We start from the raw sequence: 14,489 nt of genomic DNA on the forward strand, positions 1-14,489 counted from the left end.
AGAGAGATCCTCTCTGTCCGAGTGTTCTCTCGTAATCCGTGCAAAAAACGGATTACGCGCGGCATTCGGCAATGAGGCAACAACAGCCGGTGGACGTATCGCCGCGGTGTCGGTGTTGAGACACTCGTCCCGGTCGTCCAGCCCGGGCGTGTCTTCGGCATCAAGTCCACATCGGCACCGACAGGCGATATGAGTACGAAATTCATAATTGATAGTATGCTACCTGCTAAGTACCAACAATTTCACCCTCAACAGTTGTTCTCAAGCGCGACTCCAGGTACCATTCAGGCGTGCACGACGAGTCCGGCCACCGCGAGCTTAGAATCAAGTTTATCCGCGGCTGCAGTCGCGGCCGCGGCAGTCAATTACGCACAGCAGCACAATTCACCGAGCCCGACAGGTTCGAGTCCTCAACACTCGGGAAGCTCTGCTTCAACATCACCGGCGGCACGTACCACATCCAGTATGTATCCGTACGTGTCCGCTGCAGCGGCGCATCATCATCATCAGCAGCAGCAAGCGGTCGCGGCCGCCGCATTCGGTGCGACGTCAAGTATGGTCCCCGGTTTCGGCTCCACCGCGGCATCCAGCGCTGCTCTCGCCGCCGCCGCTGCCGTCGACGCCGCGACCGCCGGCGACAAATCCTGCCGTTATACAGCTAGTCTGACCGGCAATGTAGCACCTGCATCCGCCGACCCTATGGTTAACTATACTCTAGGCCACCATCATCAGAACGGCGCTACGCCTGGTAGCCTCGTCTCATCCGCGTCCGCATCCTCCGCCGTCTCTGCCGCCTCCGCCTCCATGGCTGCGGCGGCACAGTTCTACCATCAGGCGGCCGCCGCATCGGCTGTTGTCGATCCTTTGACGTCCTGCCAACAACCTACCACAGGTCAACCTGGGATCTCGGATATACCTCGGTATCCATGGATGTCTATTACCGGTGAGTCTTAAGTCTTTCATGGCTGTCGAATTTCCCGTTTTTATCTTCTTTTACCTTTTTCTTGCTTTTGTTGCTCACGACTGTTGATCGACGGTCCGCGTAAACGATGTAACGCATCGTTACGAGAATCGTGCTTTTATTGTCATTTGTTTCTTTGTTACGGATTGTAAAATAATTTTTGAAAGTAGATTTATGAAAAGCCATGCTTTATAATATATGTTTAGATACTTTTTTAAAAATCTAATTAAATCGGTTCTTTGCGCTCGATTATCTCTTTACAGTCATACTATTAAACAAAATTGCATAACTGCATAAATCTAAATGTTATTATGTTTAATTTATTAATTAGTAACAAATGTTTATTTTAATTAATTATTTAAATGTGAAAGTAAACGCACTTCTGCATTTTTATAATATATGTATATATTGAATGTATACATTGAATGTATACATTGTGATCGCATATTTTTTTATATTGCATGATTAAGAAAAAAAATATATGAAGAATGATCGCATGAAACTTTCAGCATGATAAGAAATATTAGATTTATTTATGGTAATTTTAATTGAATAATATAAAAAATTAATGAAGAAATATAAGTAGGAGATCAAGTTTAAAATATTATACAAATTATTAAATTACTATCGTATTTATATTAAATATATAGTAATATTAATATGTAAATTATCCTATTTTAACTTGAAATTGCAGAACATTAAAAAAAATAAGATACATAATTATCGATTAATTATTTTTATTTCTACTTTAATCTACTTAAATCTATTCGATAAAGATTGAATTTTTAATGCGTTTTTCTTATTTCTCAAATTACAAATTGTATAACATGTAAATATTTTAAACCAAAAAAAAAATAAATATTTTATATTAGAAATGGTTTACTTTGGTGATGAATCGAGGTCACAGAAGCAATTCATTTTTTAACTCGAATGTAAAGTGTACAAGCCTTATCATAATTATGTTAAGAAGTCTAGATAAAACGGTTTGATTATATAAACATTGTAGGCATGAATATATAAATATGGTATGCTTTTCTGAAAAAGCTGTATACATTTATTTATGTACTATTTTTTTTTCTTTAAACATTTTTTTAATGAAGATTAATAATATTAGAGAATTATATTCTATTCTATATCAGCTGTTTTATAATTATTAGAAACATATATATGTAGAATTTTTTTGAAAATGCGGCTTTTTGCAAGAGCATATTCTATATTTATAAAAATGCAGGATGTTTATGAATATAGAACTAGTTTTCCTTAATATTAATATTAAAATATTATAGAAAATATTAATATGAGTAAAGAAATCTTCTCATTTCTAATATCCACTATTTTGAGATTACGTGAAACCAGTTTTGCTGTGTATTGTAATTGCAAATGTAACAACGCTGACGAAAATAATTTGCATTGTAATTTGAAATGTAACAAGCAATCTTCAAAGAAAACACGAACATAACATCAAAGAAATGCAAATGTAAAGAATGCACTATACATTGTTGGATTAGAGTCTCTGTTAGAAGCGCTGTTGTTACCACACGAAACTTGAAGTTATTCCAATGTCGTGCATAATACATCGTACGTGTGCCTTACCGAAGAGAGTCTTTGTCTACTGAGAGGTGTTAGCTAGGACAAAACACCGACGGTATTTATCGTATATATTTGCAGCTGTAACAACGCAGTGCGCAGCTATACGGGCCAGTCTGTTGTCGTGTTCTTGACGCTGACTGGCTGACGCGAAAACTCCACATTTTTGCAGTAACATAAAACGGCACGTTTAGTTGCTTTTTTTCGCGTTTGATATTATTGTGACATTGTACCACCCCGGTGCGCAAAATAACTCCAAGAAGTATGAAAAGGGGGCCTCGTTTACTTCGTTGGAAATGCGGTAGAAACCGATTAACATTTGTCGATTCGCGGTTTCCTTTATGCACGAATGTTGGATTTATCTTACTAGGTACTTTGTTGAGGCTTTAGACTCCAATTGCAACAATCGCCATATTTGTCACATCCAGATATGCAACACCGACTTGAAATTCACTCGATAAACGAATTGAACGCGTATTTTTAAGCCAGCTCTAAGTTATTTACCATATGTACCGTATGTACAATAAAATTTCTTTGATCGTCGATTGTCGGTTACTCGCTCTTTCTCTTTCTCTCTCTCTCTCTCTCTCTCGCGTTTATATCAATGCACATACTTGCGTTAGCATATAGTAATATAATACAAGGCATACACCCGCACAGGGCGAAGGATCGCGGAATATATTGCGATTAAGTTGTAATCTTTGAATATGCAAATTATTTTCCGAAGCTCGTTTCCCTATCAACACGTTATAATAATACTTGACGTTAACGCGTTAACTTTCATTTTGCCAACTCGTGAGGTCCTGTATTATGCCCGCCGCGAATCATGCTCGTGTAATTTCTAATGCGCATGGTGATAGCGCTGATTAGTGACATGATTCATATATTTTATTTATTTCATATATTTCATATATTTTACTGCTTACTTATTATTATTGTCACGCGTCGATAAAAAATAAATGACGATTGAATTGGCTACTGGTCATCGATCTTTAATATCATCTCCTATGTTTATGTGGTTATCTAGGAAGCTAAATCACTTTCATAAATTCTACAGCGACTATCTCCTTAGTATATATAATTTGATTTTCTCGTGACTTCCAAGATAATCTAATTTCACGTTCTGGTTATTTTAACTTGTTGTTTTATTCAATTTTATAATGTTAGTTATATTATCAATTGATATATTATTGATATCTAATGCTGTCACAGCATATTTAAAACTTTTGCTAATATTTATAGCATTATCTTTTATTTTAATAATGTTTTTCATTTTTTAAATGAACAACAAACCAATGTGATATTATTTTTCTTCTATCGTGACAAATAATTTCTAATTTTATCCTTGTTCTCTTTTACACTTGATATATTTCTAATCTCTCTGAAGGGTTTATAGTTTTTTGAACTCTTATTGTCGTATGTCTATTCATGCGTCAATAAGTTCCTTATCTATTTTATGAGTATGTAAGAATAGTTTTATGTCTTTTGTGAAGAGAGGTGAATGATTCAGCCGACATATAATGTAATAATTTCAATTCGAGGTTTGAATCAAAATCATATTAACAATTCGTAAGTCTATAATTCGTAAATTTTTCCTATTTCAACAATTTTAATATTATTTTGAATAATGAAACTTATTGTCGAATATTAATTTAATTATGTTTAAAACGGGACATATGCGTATTATATTTTTATATTAATTCTTACATTATAAAGGAATACATTAACTTATTATTAACATTTCTAGTTTATTATATTTCTAGTTTTTCCAGATTATTATATATATTTGTTCATAGTCTATACATCAATCATGCAAATTTAGCTGATTTGAATATACATCACAACATTCTTGAGATTTTGTTTAATATTTTGATTTTTAATTTAGAAAGTCAACAGGAACTCAGAAGATTCTTGTAAATTATTAATATCGAGTTAATTTATCTACTAATTAATCTTTGACATATCCGACCGCCTGACATCGTCTGTTTAATGTTTTTTTTTTTAACTAAGATTGTAAGAGTTGCATACTATTTCATTTTGTTTTCTTATTATTTCAATGTTTTGCATTGTATATGCAATTTTTAACATTAATTACATTTGAATTATATCTCGCGAATTTATTATAATACGCTTAAAGAATCGTGCTCTGTGTCATGTTATAAGCTTATCTCAATTGCATGCGTAGTTTTGTGGCTTCAAACTGCGCATGAATCTGATTTCTATTATTTCACTTGATATCACAGAAAAAAAGCAAAGATGCCACAAGCCTACGCAATTGCCAAAGCACGCGCGCGCGACAGTTTTATACGGATATTCTAATAAACTTTTTTATTTTTCAGATTGGATGAGTCCATTTGACAGAGTGGTTTGCGGTGAGTACGAATTATTGCTGTTAATTGGAATGCTTTTATATTATTATTATCATTATTTGCATTGCACATAAATATATATTTTTGTACATATATATATTATTTGCATTATATACGTATATATTATTACGTATATTGCTTATATAATATATTCCATATTTCTGTGAATTTCAAAACATTTTCCTTTAGGTAATTTAATTTTAGGTAATTTAATTTTAAATATTATAAACAATCTTATATTAACAAACTGTACATTAAGTGATCATGTTTATATCAATTATGAAAAATAGATAACTCTTTGAAAGAGTGAAGAAAAAAGTGATCTATTTTACATTACGCAAAATATTAAATAGATGATAACCACGAAAGATAAATTAATGTGAGATCTACATATCTCGAGATCTGAAAAAAGCTAGAATGCGAGGAAATGACTTTTCTCAAATATAAAGTTACACTCCATATGTTAGTCACATTTCTGTCTTCAGTTCAATATATAGAAGAGGTACTTATAGTTGTATGGAACATTATAGCTGTTTTCTTTTTCCTGAAAGCCACTTGTTCTTTCCTTACGTTTCAATATTGACATTATACAGATATTTATCACGTATTGTATTTTCAAAATTAAAAATACAAATAGTGTTTCCTTCCGTTGATTGTGCAATTATGATGCTGTCGTTCAGTCGCAGGTTGAATGAATGGTTTAATCATCAGTTTATGATAAAAAATTATGTAATCCCAAGCGTGTCAAGGTGTCAAGATCATCATTCGGATCATTTACGTGAATCGCGGCGCTACCGGGCACACGCTAAGTTCTTACCCTATTCATTTATGTTAGTTGCGCATGCAAGAAGGACATGTATATGGGCAACTACACCTGTCGTCACCATGATAATGTTAGCCGCGAATAATCTCCGTGACTATCTTTTATACAGCCACTTACGAGCCCACAATAGCGCAGTAAATACCGATTAGATAAAATTAAAACTTCAACCGACGGCTTTTATCGCGATGGTTTGTTTACATCAGGCGGATCATAATTTCAAATAGGCATTGGCGATCACTGTACGAAGTCTCCAACTGTGCAGAGGGAATGCTTACTCCGGTAGGAAATTACATTCCGATATATTCAAATAGAATATATCTATTTCTACATATATATGTAATCGGTAAATCACATATCGATAAATCAGAATATTCGTTCATCGTTATACGCGTTTATATATTTAGCTATTTCTTACTAATCACATGCTTTAACAATCTACATGTATTTCAAGTTATACCATTATCAAGTTGAAACTGTAATATTTTATTAAAATCAATTAACAAATTCATTATATTGTATTTTAAATTCATATTTATTATCGAATAAAATATAATGTGAAATAATGATAATTTTGAAGCGATTAAATAATAATATATGCAAAATAATAAAAAACAATAAATTAAATGGAATATTTAAAAAATTAAAACCATAGCAAATATTATAAATTAAGCTATTTGAACCAATACAAAGACGTGAATAACATTTTTTTTAATGGAAAGTAATTCACTTAGATACAGATATATATATCTAGATTCTACAATTTAAAAGATTAAATTAGTTTTCTAATTTTAATTAACTTTAGTTAATTAAATTTTATTATTGTCGTAATGCATAGATATTTCGTTTCCTACACAAAAAGAAAAAATTTACGAAATATTATATGAATGCAACACTTTATATTTATCGCATTTATTTTAAATTCAATTCATGTGCTCGTAGTCTCTATTTTTACTCACAACCTTATTCTTCGTTGTTTTCATTGATTCAGTATATGCTTAATACATGAATGTTCTATGCTCTGAGATTTAGAATCAGTTTTTTTGAACTTTTGTTCTTCGGGATTGTCCATGCATCTCATTAAAATTTGTAACGTTCGAAGTTATATATATATAAAGTATCCTGTTGTGATAAAAGAAAAGAATGAGAGACAGAGCTAAACAAATTTGTCTTATTTATTATTCAGTATTTTTCGACAAGCAAAAGCGCTTAAAAACTTTATTTATCTTTTTTGTTTTTTGAAGAATTTCCTCGCCAATTGTTTTATAATGTATTAAATATTATGATAGATTTAATTCGCGTTTCTTTCATACGATACGCACGAATTACGAATGCAATATCGTAATATAATTTTTTAAATATTATACTAACTGAAGAACTACTAACATCAGATATGATTGCAACTTTTTTTTATTCGTATTAATAACGTGTCGCGGATACAATTAAATGACTTTTTCATTTGTAACTGATGCAAAATCTTTTCGAAAACCACGATTAGTTTGCGTTTGAGAACGAAATTCCAGGATCATGAAAATTTTTGGGAATGTTGTTCACATTCAGCTGAAATTAAAATTACACCGGCTAACGTGACGCTGAATGTAGTAACCAAGCGGAATTGTTAGCGCGGACGATCTACGAATTTCTAATCTGTCTCCGGTATACGCGAACATATTCTGACATTGGGGGTTCAGAGGCCTGCAAATGTCTAGCTGGATTACGGTGTGTACATGGGGACTAGCAGGAGATAATGTATAATTTATAATCAGGCCGATCCGCCAACAACGGCACACCACTCTACGGGTAGAGTCCACTGCCCCAAAAGCCGCCAACCCCTCATTAGCATTCGATGATGGCTGCCGCGTCCTGCAGCGTCGGTATTATCCCATTTCATCGCCCCCGCCTCCCCTACCTGAACCTCTCTTCGTATTCTCCCGCCTCCGATCTTGTCGGTTCTTCCCGTCTCTCACACGTAAACGTTTCCTCCCTCGCCTGTCGCATCAGCATCCAGCAGGTATCCAGCATTGACTGGAAAAAGAATAGTGTCCATCGAACTTTTATCCAGCAAATTTCATCCGTAATTCTGCTTTATGCTGCGATCCCCTGCACACTCTTTTCACTTTTCTATTTTTATCATCATTACTTCTTGCCATTAATATCTATACGTTTCTTACTAAACTCTGCGCGGAACGTTGCTGCGGGAAAGTCTAGCTGCAAGGGAACATTAATATTTTGAGGCGTGCAAAATTGGAGGTTGAGTACAAAACTAGTCGTAAAAACTAGACATTGGGGGACGCAGTCAATCGAAAAATTGAAAAGCGCGGGGAAAAACAAAGATTGAAATTTTTATATTCGTTGATGCGGCGTGACCGCTTTTGACATTTCCGAGGGAAGCCAGGTTTTCAAAGACAGGTCAGGATCGTGTTGTCACAGAGATTATTGAAACTGCAGTTTTATGGGCCTTAAAAGCAGTTTAATTGCCGTTATATAAGTGTTTATATGCTGCCAGGTTTGGCCTCCGCCTGCGCCACCCCAAACGTTTATTTTATGGTCACACGGCGGCGCGTACCCTGTTATGTCGCGTGCCGAAGCCATCGCACCAGTCAAATCCTCAGGTCAGTCGATTCCAAATATTGGTGCACATTTACGCGACGGCTATCCTAAAGCGATATCTTACAATGTAAGGTATTTGGAATCGGTTCATCAAGGATTAGACTGACACTTAACTTTAGAAAGGGAATTTTATTCAACATCTTTGTTTACACTTTCACATTTTCTTCTGAAGGGATAACTTTAATATTATTTAATATTGGCGGATTAATATAACATTAATAAAAAATATACACATTATTGTGCATGACATAAAAATATTGCAAAAGATATATTATATATCTTTTGGAAATATTTTTTAAAACATCTTGATGTGAAAGAACTTAAATAGAATACTAAAATTTCACATTAAAAAATTTTTTACTTTTTATGATTATACATTTATATTTAAATATATATATATTTTTTTAATTATTTGCGATTTAATTATTTTTTTAATTATCACAATTTTTAAAAGAATTCAAATTTTAAATATTTACTTTTGTTATCTGTATTATGATACTGGATACGGAATTCAATATATTTTTTTTTTATTGTCGTTTCGAATCGAAACATTATGTGACATTTCCTTTTCTATTTCCTTTTTGTACTTTATACTTTAACTCTTTCCAGAAATCCCTTTTTTCACGCTCGGACTTTCACTAAACCTTTTGTCGCACATATTGCGCATTTTTTCTCATTATCGTAAAGGCGATAAGTTTTCCCTGATCCACAGAAAGAGCGAGACTGACGCAAGAATCAAAGATTTTGTTTTCGACGTGTGTAAATCACGATGTTGTTTCGTGCTGAGTCAAGTGAAAGTAAAGGCTTTGACAATCGTATTTTATACGAAAGTCAACTATCATAATAAAGAATGTCACACGTATTTTTAGTTCTTTTTCATTGATGTGTTTTGTTTTTGAATTTTTATATTGAACTTGAATTTTTAAATATTATGGAATTGATTTAAATTGGCGCTATGTATAAGTAAACCAGATTTAAATAATTAATTTCAAGTTAATTATTCTGAATAGGCGCACATTGCCATATTTATAACTTCTTATCTTTCTTATTTTAAGTAATCGTTCACATATAATTTTAAAACTGCGTAAATAGACGTTTAATATTAATCTAAATATTATGAAATAAATGAGATCGTAATTCAATATAGAGAAAAAAATATTATTGATAATAATATTATTGTTCTAGATAATAATCGATGCATAATTCATTTTATCTATTACTATTCACATAAATCTGCAATCAAGGCTACCGATATATATATATATACAGAGATATATCATCGCTTAGGTTTCTTGCTGCAATAGGTAGTTTTTATTTATGTCACGCGAACTTTATTACACGGACGTGTTCGACATTTAAAATGTTTAAAGTCTTAAGATTAGATTTTGTCTTCTATGATTATATGTAAACGACAAGAAATGCTTGCTACTCGAAGATAAATATTTATCCTTCATGTGAAAGTTAAATTCCAATAAAATATACATGCGGATTATAAAGGATGTTATATTCGTATGTCTTTGTTTTCTCTAGCGACGCACGATCTCTTTCACAGGGATATGATCTTATTTAACTCTATGTGTATTTAATAGTGCCTTAAGTAAATGAATTATTTAAAAACTATGTAATATCTCATAGGTGTATGACGAATTTGATTGGAAAACTAGTGCGCACTGATGCTTATTAAAACTGTTATATATTGATTTAATTTGAATATAAAAGTGGAATGCAAATATTTCAAATTATAAAATACATATTTTATCTAATAATACAATAAAATATATTGAATATTTCAGGATTTAATTGATTTCTATGTTTATGTAGAAATATCTTTACGTTATTTTGTGTACGATGGCTTTAATGTGCACCAATACGCACTGATTGAATGCATTCAATCGAATTTGCTATTAGATATTAAATTATCCGATTCACTTTTTATTTATTGATCCTTTGATAAATTTGGAGATTTAATCGTTCCCCTAACAAAAACATAAAACGATCATTAATTTACAAATTAACGATTACAAATAAAAATTTTTTTTTGTAAAAAATTAATTTTGGAAATATAAATACAATAGTAAAACTTTATTTTCTGTTTTAAATAGATTTAAAATTTTAAATAGATTTATAATTTAAATATAAAATTTAAATTGATATTGAAAATATATAACTTGCGATAAACGAGCTCTTTTGTCGTTAAGAAAAAGTGATTTTAAATTGAACAAAGAAAATATATGTATTGTATTGAATTTAGAATATCTATCATACCGTGGATATTCGCGATTACCATCTATAATCTCAAAGGAAAAATCGAGATTTGTGCGATCATATTGTATGGAGATATTATTCACGTTGCTATGATGATAATCATTTGAAAAAAAAAAATTTATGAGAAAAACACTCTCTGTTTCTTATAAGTTACGATGAGTACATTCATCTGCATTAATCCATACGCGAAATTGGAACTTTTGTGCCATAGACTTTATAACGCGAAAATATGTGCGAATATAGAAGAGCATGCAATATATTGCACTTTTTATGAAGCTTTCGCGTATCATTTTTAAATTCGTGTCCATAAATAATGTTCACGACTAGCTAGAAATTTTGTCAGCTTGCATTTGATATATAATCAATATCTTTAATGGTGTTATTTAATAAACATTTTATATATAATATAAAAATTTTTCTTGTATTTATGATTAAAGTATTTGTGATTAAAATGAAATAATTTTTAGTATTTGCGATTAAAATTAAATAGAGTATACATATATATATATATTTTTTTTTGAAGTCTTAAAATGTTCATTTAGCAAAATAATAATCATAAATTTGCAATATGTTTTCATCTTGACGATAACACGAATTTATTAAAGTGTTTTTTTTACAGACTGATTCCATACAACGAGGAAAGTAGTTATTAATAACTACAAATGTATTCGAATCGATGAATACATTTTAGATTGTTATGCCAAAGTTATATTTCTTTATAAAGGATTAATTTTGTTCAATCATAAATCAAGTAATAATAAAGCAGGGCTACAGTTTTTTATAAATATATTTGTTTATATGATTATTGAAATTTTATAAAAATATAGATAAATAAAAAAATATATAAAAAATATAAATTTGCAAAAATCATTTAAATGCAAAATTTTGATTTATTAATAAATAAGTTAAGACAATTTTTATGTTATTTAATTCTTGTGTTATTTAATTTACATGATTTGAAAAAATAGTAAATACAATTGAAAAGAATCGCAATTTTTCTTAATTGTCGATCAAAGAATGAACTATCGCTTTAATGGACTGTTATGGCGTCAAATGAATTCTAAATAATGATATCATTATCTGCTCGAATGTCGTTATAATCTCATTAAATTATTTTAAACAAACAGTATTTAATACACACTTATCGCCGACCTTTCGGCGATAAGTGTGCATTTACTCAACAGTAGTCGCGTGAATTTGACCTAAAATTTTCACAAAGTTTCATACACGACAGCATGTTTATAACGTGTTACGATATTATATATTCAACACAGAGATTAAAACGACATTATTTCAATGTTATTACTCTCATCACTATCCTCGAAATATTCCATTATACGGGGAAGTAGGGAAGCGGAGGATAAAGGAGTCGACATGTCTTAAAGGTGTTTCATATTTTCGCGGGAAAGCCCATACGTGCTCGACGTTGGGAGGAAGCCCGTCGTCTGCGTAGTTACGGAAATGTACGACGCTGACATACGGAACGATCTTGTCCGGACGAGGAAACGTGCTCGACGATCTCCGAGCATGGCGTAAGCTGTACAGCTACATACCGAGCTCTCCGCCGAAAGAGCGTGCTCTTCAGCTTCTTCGTGTCGCGCTGTGAGGCAATGGAGAACGGCCCCCTGGCAGGCGCTATCATAACAAAATGTGACCGTTTGCATAACATGACGACGAGCAATTCGGAAAGGTTTGACGGTACGCGATATAGACCTTTAGCCACGGATCCTTCCAAGGGAAGGACCGGCGAGTTCGTAGACATAGGGATGGGGGAAAAAGAGGGACTAGTGATTGGAGACAAGGGCGAAATTTAGGGATTCGACGGTAGGGTGATGCGTTACAAAAGACTTTTATGTAATCTATGGTCACGAAGTCGCCAATAGCGAATGATATACGCCTTTCCTTTAATGTCACAGGCGCGACATTGTAATTGATAGAAATCGTTATCCGAAAATTTGCATTTTAATGTGCGATTAAGTGCGTATGATAAGTCACACACTTGTTTGTTGACTGTACTATTTATACAACGTATAATGGGGTACTTTTGAGGGAGATTGTACATTTCATCCGATAGGATAGAATTACTGTTACGAGGCGCTAGAGTTCAATCGTTCGTAAGACGATCCGTTACCCTAAGCGATTTGTATATAATCTACGCTTTGAGCTATTTACACTCGTGAATGCGGAGACAGTCATCTTCTGATACCATCTTCACATACCATATGATAAAATGTTTCTTATAATTGTCACAGTTATCCGTAATTTTGCGATACAATTCCTACAAAGAAATGAATATCTCTCTTGTAATCATCTTGACGTAAATCAATTACATTAATAAATAAATAAATATATGCATTTGTTGCGCCTTATTTTCCTTCTAGGATACAAGTCTTCATTTCCCACGTAATTAAGCTTTTATTAAAAATAATGATTATGCTTTTGATAGAATGGCAATACTTAGCGTATATTTTTTTTTAAATTCCGACGGTAGCAATTTCCAGAGACTCCACGATTGGAGGAATAATTGGAATAGTATCATAGAACGATTCGGTTTAGATATCATACGGAGTACTTCAGTATGCTGTTTCACAGTGCACCTTTGATATAGCTTATCACGTCTGTTATTTGCCGATAAAAACTAAAGGCTCCATTTCCAGCTTCTTTAGTGTCAATGCGTATCTATACCATTCCTTTTCATTCTTGCTTACCATCCCGATTTGAGAATATGCGTGCATTACATATCTATTTATTATAATATTAATGTATATATTGATATGCACGCACACACACACATACATACACACACACACACACACACACACACACACATCTGTGTTTTTATTTCCGCATCTATATACAATCATGAATGATATATACTGTGTACGTTTTCTTTTGAATCTGCATCTGTATGCACGCCCATCTCGGGATGATTCCCAAATATTGCAACATTCTACCTCCTTTCTACGTTCGTGTTCATGCATTCGCGCACTGCTTTTCCACCTTGTATAGAAGTTACTTCCATGTGCCGAGTCAGTGGTTGGCAAAAGAGAAGAAGAGGAAAGAGGAGATAGGGAGAGAGAACCGGAGGATACACTAAGCTATAACAGGAGCTAGAATCGTTACCAGTGCTAGGAATCGAGTGCGCATGTGCGAGGAATCTTCTTTGTTCGTGTGATATGTCCAAGTTGTAGCGAAGGGCCCAAGAGGTAGCGACGAAGTGCGTAGAAAAATGAAAGAGTGCATGCATCGAGCGGCAGAAGAAATGCTCGATGCTCTTGAACGAGTTCTTTTATCTTACAGCTATTATACGTATATTTGTTTAGCGATGATTTCGTAGGCTATAAGTTATTCATAGACATAAGTAAGCGTCCAATTTCGAATAAACTAAACAAACTTCTATTTTATAAAAATCCTTAGTGAAAAAATATGAAGGGTATATCCTTCATGAGTACCTTTCTCCTAATTGAAGATTATTAATCGAGATCATATGAGCCAGAGATCGAATTTATTAGTTGCGATGCGAAATTCTCACTGAAAGAAAAGATTTTGTTAATTTAGCAAGCCACCAGCTTTATCTTATCTTTAACCGGTGATCGATAAATATATGACAACAAATTTTATTGTTGTGATTGTTGTTAGTCTGCTATACCAATCAATTATTAATAACAGAAGCAAACTACATGCAATTTAACCTATCTTTTGAATAGATTTTAGATTCGTTTACATAGAATTCATAGATGACTGTGGAGTCTTAAGTCGTAAGAAACCGACCAACACAGTCAAATATAAGAAGAAATAATGGTCAATTTCTTATGATTTGAGATCCTGCAACCGTCTACGATTTATATATATATATATATATATATATATATATATA

At 32.7% G+C, this 14,489-nt stretch overlaps 1 protein-coding gene across 1 annotated transcript in view; it reads left to right on the forward strand.

Annotated features, from left to right (window-relative positions):
- Positions 1 to 189: 189 nt before the first annotated feature.
- The window catches only part of LOC108690656 (homeobox protein abdominal-A homolog), a 24,861-nt gene continuing 10,561 nt past the window's right edge, over positions 190 to 14,489 (forward strand). Inside the window, exons 1-2 of the mRNA XM_018198050.1 lie at positions 190 to 943; positions 4,888 to 4,920. Of these exons, the coding sequence (XP_018053539.1) occupies positions 190 to 943; positions 4,888 to 4,920 (787 nt within the window). The remainder of the gene's footprint in view (positions 944 to 4,887; positions 4,921 to 14,489) is intronic.

The sequence above is a fragment of the Atta colombica genome, unplaced genomic scaffold (genome assembly GCF_001594045.1).
Source record: "Atta colombica isolate Treedump-2 unplaced genomic scaffold, Acol1.0 scaffold344, whole genome shotgun sequence".
In the NCBI taxonomy this organism is placed as follows: Eukaryota; Metazoa; Arthropoda; class Insecta; order Hymenoptera; family Formicidae; genus Atta; species Atta colombica.